Raw genomic sequence first — 16,689 nt, forward strand, 5'->3', positions numbered from 1 at the left:
AACACTGAACAACTACAATACAGAAACCTGCAATGAACAACCATGACAAAGAAACTGACAAGTAACTACAACAAAGTGTAAGAAATATCTGCAACAATGAAAGTGAAAAGAAATAACTGCAGCAAAGACAATAGAAATAAACATCATTACAAAGAAATTAGTAAGAAACAACTTCAGTGAAGACATACATTACCCTTGAAAGTAGAAAAAAATGATTTTTTAAAATAAAACCTGTCCAACTTAAAAGCGGAAGCTCTCCTTTACAGAGAATGTAGTATTACATGGTACTAGTCAACAGAAAAAAATTTAACTTTTCTGGATTGATATTTCTTTAAAAAAAGTTTTTTCTGTAAATTATAAAAAACATCCCAAAGGTGACAGTAAAAGAACTTTGACAGATATGTCCAAGCAGATGATACTATTGTAATCATAAAGCAATTATTTTCAAACAGAAAAAACTCTAGCAAAATGTCTAGGACTGTTATAGAGATACAGCATTTTAAAAATTTTTCTAAAATACGCATCTTTAGAATGGTGTTCGCAGCGTCATGTTTGGAGGCCTGTATCTTGGGGCAGGAATTTTTTTTTGGATAAAACAAAAAAATACGTGTTTCTTACTTACTCCTGAATTTTAACATTCAATAACATACGAGACTATGAAGGTAAACCCCCTGCCTGAAGTGATACGGATTATGCCACCTAATTTCCCACACAGCCAACATAGGCCAGTAATCCTCAATATGGGGCGCTCTGTCCAAATAGCGAGATCTGTACCACAACCCACATGGAATTTCCACATTGATGACTGGAGGAGCTTTGCCGACCACCTAGATAAGAGATAAATATTTCTGTTTTATTCCACCAGAAACTAAAAACTACTCTTGGGCCGTTCTTACTGCTGCTAAGAAATTCATCCCTCGCGGATACAGAAAGGAATATATACCAGGGTAGAATGTGCACGGCGAACCACTTTATGAAGAATATAGAAAAACTGGCGACAGCGATATTGCAGATGACTTACTCCAAGGTCTTGACACAGCTAGAAGAGCACGATGGTGAGAGACAGTAGAAAATGTAAATTTCAAACATTCAAGTAGAAAGGCACACAGACTTCTGTGTAAGGTTGGCAGAGCCTCCAATAAACTCATCACAAGCCTGGTAATTCATGCAACCAAACTGCTAACCATTTAGTTGAGACACCTACATCATTCTGCGACAGCCAACATACTTCCAAAATAAAATGCAAACTTACCTCTCTAATAGCTCAGTGACCAAATGAATCCAATTTCTCTTCACCATTGACACTGACTGAATTGGATGAGGCCTTGAAACAAACTGTACTTGGTAAAGCACCTGGTCAGGATGATATACACCCAGAATTTCTGATAAACACGGATATGTTTGCATTGGCACACAAGAGCAAGGTCATTAGTGCCTGCGCAAAAACGGACTGAGACGAGTGCCAGTATAATACAAAAAACACGAAGATAAAACAGCATGTAAAACACAGGTAACAAAAGTTGGAAAACTATGTGCATACCCACACAGAACCATGGAATGAAGTATTGCATCAGTAATAAAACATTAACAACACAGGAAGAAAGTGGTATAAGGAGCTAAAACAATATACCAGATGGATGTGGCTGGCTGACCACAAGAATAAAGAACAGAGAAGTCAACCACTCTGCAACACATTAAAACCTCCAGCCTAAAAGTTTAGGCCAGTGTACAAACACATCACAAAACTTTAAAACCTTAGTCACATTCGTCTCATCATCAGCTAAAATAGAGAGCAGATCCCAACCAATATTTGCTTCTCGCCTCAAATCACGATATAAAATGCACTCCGTTAAAATATGGTGGTTAGAGATGTGCCTGCCACAAGCATCACAAAACGGGGGATCCTCTCGCCATAGTAAAAAGCTATATGTGGGAGGGCGGTGCCCAAATCCAAGACATGTGAAGGTCACTTCATCCCGCCTGAGCAACTGGAGGGGGAATGCCACGGCCGGGTTATTGACTTCACCATCCACAGCTTATTGACTGTCACCGCCAGCCATTCCTCACCCCACAACTGCATGCACTTCCTGTATAGTGCAGAAATGACAGCCTGCAAGGGAGTAGGACACAGTGCCACATCCTGTCCTCTGCAGGCCTTGACAGCCCAAGTGGCCTGTTCATTTCCCCATATCCCTACATGCCCTGGCACCCAGAAGAATAACACCTGCTTACCCTGCCGTTGGAGCAAGTACAGTTGGTCACATATCAGCTGGACAACTCCTCAGCTGGGTACAGGTTCTGTACTGATTGTAAGGCACTAAGGGAATTGGAGCCAATGAGAAACCGTTTCCCCCAAATACGACACACCTGCTCCAGTGCCTTCTGAGAAAACAGTATACTTGTCAGGAAGGCGAATCCCTGTGACATGGCTGGGAACATGACAGAGCAGCCAAGGGAATTTCCTTGCTTGGAGCCATCAGTGCACACTATTTTGAAACTGTGATGCATATCTAAAACATTAAAAAACAGTTGAAATGTAAAATCTGACGTACAATCTTTTTTAAAATTCGTCAAGTCTAAAATAAGCATGGGTCTCTGGAGAAGCCAAGGTGGAAATCTGCTCCAATCGTGATGTAAAATGTGAAGACCGACCACACCCATCTCTAGAAGGCAATCCTGTGCACAAATCCCACAGGGCCTCATTGACTGCTGCCAGTTACGAAAAAGCCTTTCAAGTGGAGGCTGAGCAACGGTATGGTAGATGGGTGTGAACATTGTTTTATATGCCTGGCATACCATAAGTAGCCGTCGCCTGACATGAAGTGGCAGTTCACCAGCCTCTGCACAGAGGCTTGGTTTGGGGCTCGTTCTGAATGCCCCAGTGGCCAACCAAATACCTTCAAGGTGCACCATGTCCAACATCTTTAAATAAGAAGGCCTCACAGACCCATACACCGTGCACCCATAATTGAGCCGAGATCGCATAAATTCCCTGTAAAACTGGAACAGACAGGTCCTGTCTGCTGCCCATATAATATGGCTAAGACATTTTAAAATACTTAAAGCCTTAAGTGACCATTTTTTTCAGGCCCTTAAGATGTAACTATGTACGCTTAGAGTCAAATGTGAGGCCCAGGGACCTCACTGTGTCTTTAAAAGTAAGGACAGTGTTACTGATCCTCAACTCAGAAAGTTTAAAATGGAATGAGAATGGTTAAAAAGAACATACACAGACTTCTCGGTGGAAAACTTAAAACAACTCTTCTGCACCCAGTCATCCAAATGTTGAAGAGTTAATTGCAACTGACATGCTGTCATTGTGAGGCTTGAAGAAGGGCAAAACACAGGGAAGTCATCCACAAACAAAGAACACTGGACAGGAATTTGCACTATGGACGTAATGCTAGTAATGGCTATGGCAAAGACAGCCACACTTAAAACACTACCTTGAAGTACACTGTTCCCCTGCTCCAAGCAATAAGACAGGACGTCACCGACTTGATATCTAAAATATTGTGGTGAGAGGAAGGATTGAATAAAACTGAAAAGACAACCACAAAAACCCCGTTCAAGAAGCTGCTCAAAAATAAGATGCCTCCAAGTAGTATCATAGGCCTTCTCGATGTCAAAAAAATACCTAGAAGGTGATGCCGGTGTAGGAAAGCCTGTTGTATAGCAGCCTCCAGGAGGGCCAGGTTATCAAAGGTGGAGCGATACCTCCTGAATTCTCAGTCAAAGTGACTAAGGACTTGCCTGGATTTTAAGATCCACACAAGGCGACAGTTGACCATTCACTCCAAGGTCTTCCCCATGCAGCTAGTGAGGGCAACACTATGGTAACTACTTGGGCATGTATGGTCTTTTCCAGGGTTTAAAAGAGGAATTAAAACTGCCTCACACCACGAGTTGGGAAAGTGACCCGATGCCCAAATGGCATTAAAAAGTGTGAGGAGGATATCTTTGTTTTGCCTTGTGAAGTGCTGCAGCATACTGTAGTGGATCCTGTTACGTCCAGGGAATGTGTCACGAACAGCAGCTCCCACATGGAAAATGGGCAGTTGTAATCTTCTTCAGAGGTGGACCAGAAGTCCAAACTACACCTAACAACTGCTCTATGGTGCTGGAAACCCGGATCCTGACTGGCTGTTGCAGTAACTGTGATAAAATATGCTGCCATAGTCTGGGCAATGTCTCAGGGATTGATTTGGAAATTCTGCTGATGGTCCCTACACAATGGAACTTTTGGTGGAACCATTAATGGTGTTCAGGAACTGTTGCCACGACCTCTTCTTGCTCTCTTGAATAATTCGGCAACATTTTGGCCTCACCACCTTAAAGGCTGCAAGATTCTCTGCAGTTGGCTGACACGTAAACTTACGCAGAGCCACACACCTGGTCCTGATTTCAGAGCAGCATTCAGAACTCCACCAAGGGACAGGTTGCCTCTTCTGTTGTCCCGTGGACTGTGGTATGGATGCTGCAGCGGCATCGTGGATCAGTTTGAAATATGATCCACCCATTTCTCAACATTCACAGAATGTTCGAACTGGGCCAACTGGCTATAAAGTGTCCAATCGGCTCTACTGGGCACCCATTGCGGCACTTTGCTTTTGGGTTCCACCCCATCTGGCAGGCGAATCCAGATTGGGAAGTGATCACTTCCGTGCAAGTCATCGACCACTTCCCGTTGAGCAGCGTGAGCAAGAGCTGGAGAGCAATGCGAGAGATCAACGGCAGAGAACGATCCAGTTGCTGTGGAAAAGTAAGTGCTCTGTCACGCATTTAGCAAGTATACGCATGACGAGAAGCCTCTCAATTGCTCTGCCCCTGGGGCAGATAGTTGCAGAGCCCCAAAGCACATCGTGTGTATTAAAATCACCACAGAGGATGAAGGGGCAGGGGAGCTGTGTAATAAGATTCGTTATGGCCTCTTCATAAAGTGCATCTTGTGGGGGCAAGTAAAGGGAACATATTGTCAACGGATGACGCATGTACGCTGATACAACAACTGCTTGTAAAGTTGTCTCAAGTGAGAGAGGCGAGGAGTGGTAGGCGGTACTGACGAAAATACCTAGGCCTCCTCTAGCTCTCTCTCCACTCGGGTCTTCCTTTTTGTGGAGTACATAGCCTCGCAGTTCAGAGGTGTACAACTGATGGAAATGAGTCTCCTGGAGACTCAGACACAGTGTTCTACCCTGAGATAAGAGGCTGGGTTCCTCCCCATGTGTCCTGAGACCCTGCAAGTTGTACTGTAGGATGGAAGCCATTTCATTGATGTGGTTTAAATTTACCCCTATCTTTGCACTGCGGAGGTGAAGCACTTGTAGAGTGTGGGGGAGTGGAGGGGCTGCCTGGATCCAAGGCATCTAACTCCATGATGTCCTTCTCATCGGCCAGATGCGAAGAATGTTGTCTCACAGCACTGGGGATAGATTTTGACTCAAACATTATGAACCTATCCCTGCACCCTGTCCCTTCAAGGATGAGGGGGAAAGGGGACATTGAGAAGCACTCTGCTTGTTGTGTGTCTTCTTGACACTCACTACGGAACACTGTTGCTGGTCTCTCATGTGGTGGCTGCTTGGATTGCTTTATCCTCGCTCATTTTGCCTTGGCCTGTACACATGAAAGTACAGGTGCTGGTGGTGGATGGTTGTACACTGGACAATGTCTGCACTAAGGCGTCAACCTTAGGAACAGGTTTCTGCACCATGGAAGCACAATAAATGGACAAGACGGGAGCTTTCATCGCCTTATATTCCTTTTTGGCATCAGCGTAGGGGATCCGACTGCTGACTTACAGTTCCTGAATTTTTCATTCCTTTGCACAAACAGGGCAGTCTCGGCTCCAGACTGGGTGGCTCCCAGAGCAATCACCACATTCTTGAAACAAAAAAGTCTGTCATGTCACAGACTACTAATGACTTCACATTATGTGCTGTTGCAAAAACACGGCCATTCTGCTGTAACATCAAAATCCTCCTGAAAATATGAAAAATCCACGAAATGGTTTTTGTTTCAGTAATGAGTTACACATCCCCTGAAAAGTAATAAATGTGCTTTGTAGTTGGAAAGTGACATTTTAAGAAACTCATTAGTATTTGCATCTCTGTAATAAGATACAAATGGGCGAGTTCCAACCGTTGAACTATTCCAGTGAAATCTCTGTATTTCACCCAGAATGACAAAGAATTAATTCTGCCCAAATTGAAAAAAAAAATCATTAACTTACTTTGAATTCTTTTTTTAGTGAGCTTAAAGAACTGTAAGTACTGCTGGGTGATAAATAAATTGGTATCAGTAGTTGTAAACTTGATGCAAACACCTCAATGAAATGGTCGGCTCATCTTGTTACAGTCTCCTGACTGTTGGTAATCAATACTTACTAGTGATTTCATCAATGCGATTCATATCAGACAGTTCAAGCATGTAATCAGTCAGTCTTATCACACTTGGACAGTAAGGACATGCACCTAAGAAACTATCTGGAAGTGCAGAATTGCAAGCAACAAATGCTGCACAGTGTTTGTAGAATGGTGATGCCTGTTCACACTTTGTTTGTTCTTTCAGTTTACACCCTGCAACCATTAACTTAAATTTCTGGCGCACCTAGCACAGCTGAGGCAACATCTGCAAGCACCAATGGGTTTGGTGATATTTGTTTTCTACATTTGCTGCAAAATTTTCCACCTAGCAATACGTTAGGACCCATTTTTACAAACTACTACTAAATAGTACTTCACAGCACACATACACTGCAGTTTGAGTAAACACGCCAAACCCATGAATCAAGCTAACGATGATAGGTTGGCTGTTCACAGCAAGAAATTTTCATCAATTGGTCAGAATAATAGCAGCTACTATTTGCTGCTATGCTGGACAAAAAAATACATAAGTAAATAAATAAAAGTGGCTACATAGCTGCTTCACAGAATTTGTTAGTGCAGAAATTTAGATGACACAAATTTTTGGGCATGATGCCTTTGGTGTGCCACCTTGATATTAACCATTTTTATAGCAACAACATTACTTGCGAACTACAGTTTTTAATAATTTGCGTTCAATATTTATGCTCACTGCATTTTGATAGTGTATTGATGCTGGCAAAATAAATTTTTGGACATAATGCCTTCAGTGTGCCATCTTGATATCCGCCATTTCTATAGGAACAGATTGGAGCAATATAATCTTTTTTTTTTTATTCAAAAATATTAAAGGTGGCGTGTTTTGAGACATTCAAAGTCAAAGATTAAGGTTAATGGCCTCAAATGTGAAAACTGTTAGAAACCCACTATATTGCATGACAATGTAGAGTTCTACTCATACGTCTTTCAGTTATATAAGTTTTATTGCAATTTCTGGATTAGAGCCAGAATTACAGTCATTTATGTTGAGGCAGGCACATCTAAATTTCACACAATTTCCAAACTTTGCTGACCTGTAATTTTCTTCACAGCTGTCATAACCCTCTCCAAATTGGTATTTTTTCATCTCTTATCTGGATCATTGGATGCACCAAACTTGAAAGAAATCTGAGTAGGCTGGGCTTGGTGCTGCATAGAAATGATATGGAATTACGCTTTTATGGAATGAGGCACATTTAAAAAAAAAAAAAAAAACCGTACTTTCCTGTTTTGATTTTAATGATTTTCGAATTCTGGGTTATGCAACCTTTAGGTTCCCTGTAAGTTTCTATTTGATGGTCCCATATCATGCACAAATGATCTCACAACTAATTCAACATTTTCTATTACTTGAACCTTGTACTTCGTAATGGCTGTGTCGAAGTTACAATAAATGGGCCTACCAAACTTCTGATGATCGTAACTTGAGCATTTTGCGTGCTCCTCTGATAATCTCACCTGCCTGGTCAAAACATCAATTACTGTTTAATTTTACTTCATCAAAGGCAAGAACTACATCTCAAATTCTGCTAATAACTTTGATCAATATTTCAAAATACTAACGTGTTTGAACGCTAGATTGCTCGAGTCGTCTTCTAACAGTGACCTCACTAGGAAGAGAATATTTCAATACGTCCCTAACAAGTGATAACGCTTCATAAGATAGTCAATGTGAAGTCAAAGCTTCGCAATTCCTTCAGATGACCAGTTAGTACTCCTTTCATAACTATCTGTAGTTGACAATCAGAAAAAGAGCCCTTAATCATTTTTGAACATGTTATAATTCCAGTAACTGCATTTCTCTTATTTATATTTCCATAATTTCTAATGGTTGACATACGCAAACATTGTCGCATCCATAGTGGTGTTCGTTTTCACAGCTAACGTTTTAACCAATACTAATTTCTTCATTAGTTTTATTAATTTACCTGTACAATATCCTCTTGGCGGTAGCTTCGTTTTTGTGCCCGCACATCTCTCTCATCATTACGCTCATTACTAAACCCTATACCGGCACCGGAAGACGGTATATTTAGTGTTGGTACAGCATCAGTCTTCAGTTTGCGTTTCGAAGGAATGTTCAACAGTTCACTTTTCAAATCCCTTTCATAATCCAAATCAGTAAAATGTATTGAGCAGACACGAGCATTTTCAACGGAAAACGAATCTGCACGTTTACATGCATTTATCCATTTTTGTTTCGTCTCACTCTTTTTGGGAAATATATGAAACTTAATTCCCAACTTATTTACTTGTCTGCTATGGTTAGTACAACCGGCAATCGCGCAGCAAACCATTATTTTCCACTTAAAAACTTAATCTAAAAAAATCCATCCATACACTGAAAATTAAGGCGTAACTCTGTACTCAATCGCGTCACTAATAAACTTCACACTGACGTAAACAACATTGTTTTGGCTCATACGCAATTACCACACAATACGTCATAGCAATTGCTGGCTGGGCTACTGACAAGCGAGCGCTGGTTGGGTTCACTCTGACGTCAGCAGCGCAGCTTGCTACTGCGCCTACAGCTCGTGAATATTGTATATCCGTGAGCTGAAACAATCTAAGATAGTAAAATCATAAACAAGATAGATTGCGAGGCCAACGAGAAAGGCAGTCCGCGGCGCGTATGTCACGAAGGTAGGCCTTCGCTCGCTTACCTCAGCAGACAAACTACATTTCTCTACCTGTTACCTCGTAACTACGTGTGTACGTAACAAACGAGAATTGTATCTTCTACTCGAATCCGCTATTATGTAGTCTTACTGTTGTTAGTCCTACAATGATCGGATGTCTATAAGCCTACATATAATTTGTTACGGCTGTACTAGGGTACAATAAAATTAAAATCATGCCAAAATAATTATCAACTGCATAAGGCACCACTTGAACTGAGGACTGTTAAGCAGAAGATACTAAATGCTATAAACAAGCTGTTATACCATTTATGTCGAGCATTGATCTTGAATTAAATTTTGTTGTAGTACTGTTAATCAGTAAGACTTCATAACACCAGTTTCCAGTAGAAGATGCAATTCTCGTTAGTACGTATACGCCCAGCTGCGAATTAACAATTTTGCAACGCATTTTGTCTGCTGAGCCGAGCTACCATTGCGACGTACCGGTACGCGCCGGGGCCTGTCTTTCTCGTGGGCCTCTATTCCAGGCGTGACGTCATTAGACTGGAACCTGACTCGGGGGAGGAAGCCGTGTCTCTTGTTATTGCGAACCGAATGGAGTTGACAGTTACCGTTTTTGTTATTTATGGCTGAAATCAAGCATTTATTTTAACAAGAAAACAACGTGCCTTATTGCTGTTACACACGTAGTAGGGCAGTTAACCTGATTTCTGCGAAGTTCCTAATATTAATGTGATGATTACCGTTTTTACATGTGGCCTGAAGGCATTCTGACACTTCTGTTTACAAACTTACATACGTACAGACACTCATACTTGTTGGTTGGTTGGGGTAGAAGGGACCAAACAGCAAGGTCATCAGTCCCTTGTTTCAAATGTGGTCCATTCCGATAGTGTGACATCTCAGAAAAGTCAGAACAATAAAAGGGAAACGGCTAAAAAATGTAAAAGGGCAGTCATGTTGTCAATGGTAAAAACAAAATGAGGTAAGTCAGGAAGAGAGAGCGAACCCAACACTATGCTAGAGGCAGGAAATATCCCACTTCTGAAGCAGCAGAGGCAAGACCACCTGCGACTTAAAAGATGCAACCGCTAGAATGTAGAAGTACGTATGGAAAAAGGAGACTAACCAATCCTTAAAAAAAAAAAAAAAGATAAGAGCAGAGTAAAAGGGGAAGAAAAGAGGATCTCAGTCACAGAGGGGAGTCGGGAATCTCTAAACACGGCTTACAGTGGCTAATACTGTTCCATAGATCATGAATTTCTGGCATTTGTAGACTTAGAGAAAGCTTTTGACAATGTTGACTGGAATACTCTCTTTCAAATTCTGAAGGTGGCAGGGGTAAAATACAGGGAGCGAAAGGCTATTTACAATTTATCCAGAAAGCAAATGGCAGTTATAAGAGTCGAGGGACATGAAAGGGAAGCAGTGGTCGGGAAGGGAGTGAGACAGGGTTGTAGCCTCTCCCCGATGCTATTCACTCTGTATATTGAGCAAGCAATAAAGGAAACGAAAGAGACTGGCAATGACAAGGAAAGCGTTTCTGAGGAAGAGAAATTTGTTAAAATCGAGTATGGACGATAAATAGTTTAGACAAGAAGAGAATAGAAGCTTTCAAAACATGGTAATACAGAAGAATGCTGAAGATTAGATGGGTAGATCACATAACTAATGAGGATGTATTGAATAGAATTGGGTAGAAGAGGAGTTTGTGGCACAATATGACTAGAAGAAGGGATCAGTTGGTAGGACATGTTCTGAGGCATCAAGGGATCACCAATTTAGTACTGGAGGGCAACGTGGAGGGTAAAAATTGGAGAGGGAGACCAAGAGATGAATACACTAAACAGATTCAGAAGGATGTAGGCTGCAGTAGGTACTGGGAGATGAAGAGGCTTGCACAGGATAGAGTAGCATGGAGAGCTGCATCAAACCAGTCTCTGGACTGAAGACCACAACAACAACAACAGATCATGAATATGACATTTCGTAATGATGTGGAACAAAGTTACAGTTCTGCTTGAATACTTCCAGAATGAGATTTTCACTCTGCAGGGGAGTGTGCGCTGATATGAAACTTCCTGGCAGATTAAAATTGTGTGCTGGACTGAGACTTGAAGGAGATGAGCTACTGGCAGAAGTAAAGCTGTGAGGACGAGGAGTGAGCCGTGGTTGGGTAGCTCAGGCGGTAGAGCACTTGCCCGCGTAAGGCACAGATCCCGATTTCGAGTCCCGGTCCGGCACACAGTTTTAATCTGCCAGGAAATTTCAGTGAATACTTGTTTTTGTTGCACTGCGAGTCTTTTGGTCCACCGTTTCCACAGGAGTGGAACACAAAATATCAGTTTGGTAGGCAACATTACTTTTTTGACGATTCCTCAACAAAAAGGGTGAAATGTTTTGTTACGTTGTTGTTGTTGTTGTTGTTGTTGTTGTTGTTGTTGTTGTCGTCGTCTTCAGTTCAGAGACTGGTTTGATGCAGCTCTCCACACTACTTTATCCTGTACAAGCTTCTTCATCTCCAAGTACCTACTGCAATCGACATCCTTCTGAATCTGCTTAGTGTATTCCTCTCTTGGTCTCCCTCTATGATTTTTACTCTCCATGCTGCCCTCAAATAATAAACTGGTGATGCCTTGATACCTCAGAAAATGTCCTACCAACTGATCCCTTCTTGTAGTCAAGTTGTGCCGCAAATTCCTCTTCTCCCCAATTCTATTCAGTACCTCCTCATTAGTTATGTTATCTACCCATCTAATCTTCAGCATTCTTCTGTATCACCATATTTTGAAAGCTTCTATTCTCTTCTTGTTGAAACTATTTATCGTCCATGTTTCACTTTCATACATGACTACACTCCATACAAATAAATTCAGAAAAGACTTCCTGACACATCTATGCTTGATGTTAACAAACTTCTCTTCTTCAGAAATGCTGTTGTAAGGAATAAAATCACTTTATTACAATAAGATCTGCTTTTTATACAAAATATGTGTTTATATTTCATGACTTTTTCTGTAACATAAAGCAAGTAAAAGATTGCCAGTTTACATTAAAAGAATCTCCTGATGGAACTTAACTGGTTCACTCAATAAGAACAGATTTTATAGTTATTATGAGCAGTCTACATTCATCTTTAGTTGTGTATGACGCTGTCAGAAACAGATCTGCTCCACAAAGGACTTTTGCACTGGCAAATAAACTAACTCAAGACTTCTTGGAAGTGTTTTTTAATGCTGTGATAAGTTGTGGAGGGGCACAATATCAATCCAGCAGTCTGAAGCAGTTTCCAAGAGCGTTTTGGTACACATCAGATTGGCACATCTAATAGTGCTAATTGCTCTGCCACTGTAATAAATAACGACTATGATCACATACCCCATCGAGTTTCTTACACTTTGTATTTGGCTAGGAAAATGAACAAAAAGCTGGAGTGCCACATTTGGCAAATTTCACCATGTTCTAAAATTTCTAGTACAAACAGGAAAAACAGAGATGGCTTATCTATTAGTACCAATGATCATGTTTATTTGTGCAAAATGGACCAGAAAGTATTAAACAAATGTCCATTGTTTATGAGGAAAACCCTTTTAAAAATTTAGTTCCTCAGCTTTGCAGGACATAAGGAATCATGTTTTCCTTCAGTTGAACAAACATGTTTCAAGCTGTGCTCCACTTGGTAATCACATTCTTCTACTGAAAAAGGCTGTACTCATTGAGTATTGTAAAATAAGGCTACATGATGAAGTGAGACTCCACAGGAAGAAGCTACAGCATGTTCTGATTAGAAGTGGCCACACAAAAAGAGTTTTGCTTAACAATCAATGATTTTGTGATTGTTTTGAAAAAAAAAGAAGAAGAAAAGAAATACATTCACATGTGGTGGCACCTACAACTGCAGAAGTCAAGTCACCTACATCTAAATTGTAGTTTTGTGTTTGTTTGTGTGAAATAAATTAATGAATTTCAGTCCCATTCTGTAAACCTTCTTTGTATTTTTCTTAAACTCTTTTTCTGACAAGTGAGAAATATAATGCCTTATATATTTTTTGGTGTGTAATTCAGAATATCAGTCTCCACATTTCTTTGCCTTAAAGCTGTGTTGTCATCTTAATTTTTAAGATGACTGAACTATTTTTTTTCATCTTGCCCCTCATACAAAGTTTCTGCTGCAGCAAAAATTGGATTAAATAAAGTTGCTTCTAAAAGATCTGTGTTAAGTGATGCAATAATAAATTCTACAGTACAACAATATAAGTTTTGGGGATAATAGAAGCATCCAATCCCACCCATCTGCTTTGACCCACTATGTCATCAGCATGGTGGAAATGAACATTCTCAGCATCTTCAATATGGCGCCTATGACATCACTACATACACAACAACAAACAAACACGAAAATAAATATAAATACTACAATAACATCACCACCAACAAATTCTGGCACTACACACTAGGTTGGCCACTCCACCAACCCCAATCACAATCTCTCTCTCTCTCTCTCTCTCTCTCTCTCTCTCACACACACACAGCCCCACACCCCCCCCCCCCCACACACACACACACACAAAACACAAAAAAACCCTCACGGACCACACACAACCTACCAACCCCAATGCCGCCACCGCCGCGCCCCCCCCAAAAAAGAACATAAATATGCCAACAAATAAAAACCACAAAATAAACGAAACTCAATCACACATTAGAACTAAAAAAAAAAAACTGCAACAAAAAAGATCCTTGGCAACATAATTATAAAACAACCCCCCTCAAATCCACAATCATTACCCCCCCCCCCCTCCACATACCAAACACCCTCAACTAACCGCCCTTGGCCTGTACATCTTACTCACTGCCCTCAAAAGAATGCAAAAAATACAATAATCCCCAGGGACGCTCTGCCGCCAGCAATACTCATCTAAATGAGATTGCAGGTTAGGAGAGTGCCTCTTCCCCTTCCCTATGTCAGATTTAACCGCACCCCCAACACCCCCCCCCCCCCCTATTGTATTAGTACACACCCCAGTTTCTTAATTTTTAAACTCTAAACTATGGTTCATAACTAAATGATCATAACCCCTCTTCCCCAAACCCTGCATGACGAAAAGGCATCTGACACTACAGTACTCCCCTCCTCTACATACTCTTCAATTAACCCCACCAGTTCCCTCTTAGAAAGCTCCTCCAAAATCCTGAAAACACAATCAGCAGCATACCCCCCCTCCCAAAATAGCAGCCCCACCACACCCATAAACCAACCAGAGGCTTACCACTCCCATACTTCCTCTTCCCAAGCTGTGATTCGTCTATCTCAACCACCACCCCAGTCCACCCAACTTACCCCTAGACTTCACATACTCAGAACACACTTCCTTACAAAAAGAAAACCAATCTAACACCGTCCTCTCGCCCATTCCAGCCTCATGCACACACACACAAACTGATAGAGGACTGATAACAAAAATAGTAAGTTATCAAAACAATCTCTCTCATGGCCAACCTAGATTCCTCGAACCAGGTACCGCATGTAATGGAGTGCCAAAGGCTGTCCTTTTGATACTGCCACATGTACACATCCCTGGTTCGAGACACCTGAACTCTCGCCAACCTCATATTTGCTCTACAGACACAACATTTGACAATCTCTGCTATCAATCCAAACATCTGGAGAAACTTAATCAACGACATCATGTCCTCCCCAATCTCTGCACGCAATCTCGCGCTATTGAACTTCTTGGCCATATCCATACCTAACAAAAGAAGCCACACAATAAATTAAATGTCTTACCACACCACAAATAGCAAACCAATAACACCTACCAAGAGAGAGAGAGAGAGAGAGAGAGAGAGAGAGAGAGAGGAGAGAGATTGATAACTCACTGAAACCAATTTCAATCCTTCAGTCACAGACACTGCCAACAACTCCGCTCTACCAACACCAAAGCTCAAATGAACCCTATACACCACATAACACTCGGACCATACACATACAAACCACCAGAGGGCACCATCAACCACAAAAAGATGACATCTACAAACACAATCAACTCATAAACTAAACTCCATGCCGTAACACAACAGGACAACATCTACAAACACAATCAACTCATAAACTAATCTCCACATCATAATGACGTCACACACCATAACACCCTTACATTGCGGGTCAAAGCAGATGGATGGGATCGGACACCTCCATTGACCCAAGTTTTCAGTAAATGCTATATTTCTGTGATAAATCAAGTGTTTGTATTACTACCATCAGTACTTTCATTTTTCTTTTGCGTTAAATGCTGATTTTAGAATTCTGTCCAACTACTTGGCACTACGTGAGGAAGTGAAAATGTTGTCATCAGAAATGGACTCCCCCCTGACTTTACCAGAAAAAGCTGCAACCTTAACCCACATAATATAGCCTACTGCACACCCTACAGAAGTTACGAAACTGATAACGCTAAAAAAAGACTGTTTGCCTATTCTTCCCAGAGAGTAGGTCTTCTATAAGAAATATACAATAATATTAAAACAAACACAGTGGTATTAAGCTTGATTAATGTCTGTATAAAGTGTTTAGCATGTATATTACTTTCCATGCAAATGATGAACTTTTTGGGGGGTGGCGGGAGGGGGGGGGGGGAGGGGTGTTGGACATTGGTGTTGGTATATTTTCACTCTGCTGTAAATGACTCTTCTGGGGCATGACACTTTAACTAAATAGAGTGTTTGGGCATGTGTAGTAAATAGTGTCTATTAACCATAAGTGAGCAGCAAGATTATTGTGTAAATCAGATAACCACACATTATGCAGAATGCTTTTTAAGGCCCTTGGAATTCTTACTTCTCAACACTTGTACTCAATGGTTTTTCTTCTTGACAACAAAAAGAAGTTTCAGCTGAACTGTAATGTACTTAACACAATACAAGGCAATCAAACTAATTTTCTTGCCCACTGTTCCAAGAGAAGTAATGGATTCTGCTGCAGACATATGGTATTCAGCAGGTTTCCATCTAACAAAGCAACAAAATGTACATTTTTACTAATTCAAAAGAAAACACTCTTTTTATTACTTGAAGATCGACATTCAATAATTACAAAGTTCTGTTGTTACTTGGTATGTACAAATGTGTTTGTAAAGCTATATCTTGAATAGTAATCCACTGCAAGCAAGACTCAGTTTTTGCAGATATAAGTAACTATTTTGCTTCAAAAATTCAGATGTAATCAAGTTAGTATTAAGCTACCAGTGAAAGGCAAACAGCAAGTATTCAGTGTAAGTGTGGATGCAGCAACTTTTTTCAAAGCAGCAACTTTTTTCAAAGCAGCAACTTTCTTTGTACTTTAATTAACTGGCCACTGCAGGTATGAATATAACTACAGAGTGTAGAGATAGGTACATTAATGTTAATACAGCTTATCTAAAATATTCTTGTTGTTGCTGTAGATATTCACTCATTCCATATCCCTGAGGGTTCTCGATCTATGGAGTAGTTTTGTTACAGATCAAATTTTGTGCTTTGTATTAGCAGCATAATTAATGACCTTCATATATGCCCAGAGAAGTCTTCTTTTGACCCTACAGGCTTCGCAAATGCACGAAAATCTCAGTTTTGAAAGAGAACTATTTCAAAATTCTTGCGCA

The 16,689-nt window shown here is 40.8% G+C and overlaps 1 protein-coding gene across 7 annotated transcripts in view; it reads right to left on the bottom strand.

The window, feature by feature from the left end:
* Window positions 1-16,689, bottom strand: part of LOC126106658 (zinc finger protein 3 homolog) — a 113,156-nt gene that overhangs the window by 92,257 nt on the left and 4,210 nt on the right. For 5 of the 7 annotated variants that reach the window (XR_007523380.1, XM_049913021.1, XM_049913020.1 and 2 more), the window contains exon 1: window positions 8,333-8,842. The exons of the other annotated variants lie outside the window; for them this stretch is intronic. Coding sequence is in view for 4 of the 5 variants with exons in the window: in XM_049913021.1 (XP_049768978.1) it covers window positions 8,333-8,701 (369 nt within the window). In the remaining variant the exon portion in view is untranslated. Of the gene's footprint in view, window positions 1-8,332; window positions 8,843-16,689 lie in introns of those variants that run through there. 7 annotated transcript variants of the gene reach the window in all.

The sequence above is a fragment of the Schistocerca cancellata genome, chromosome 10 (assembly GCF_023864275.1).
Source record: "Schistocerca cancellata isolate TAMUIC-IGC-003103 chromosome 10, iqSchCanc2.1, whole genome shotgun sequence".
Lineage (NCBI taxonomy): Eukaryota > Metazoa > Arthropoda > Insecta > Orthoptera > Acrididae > Schistocerca > Schistocerca cancellata.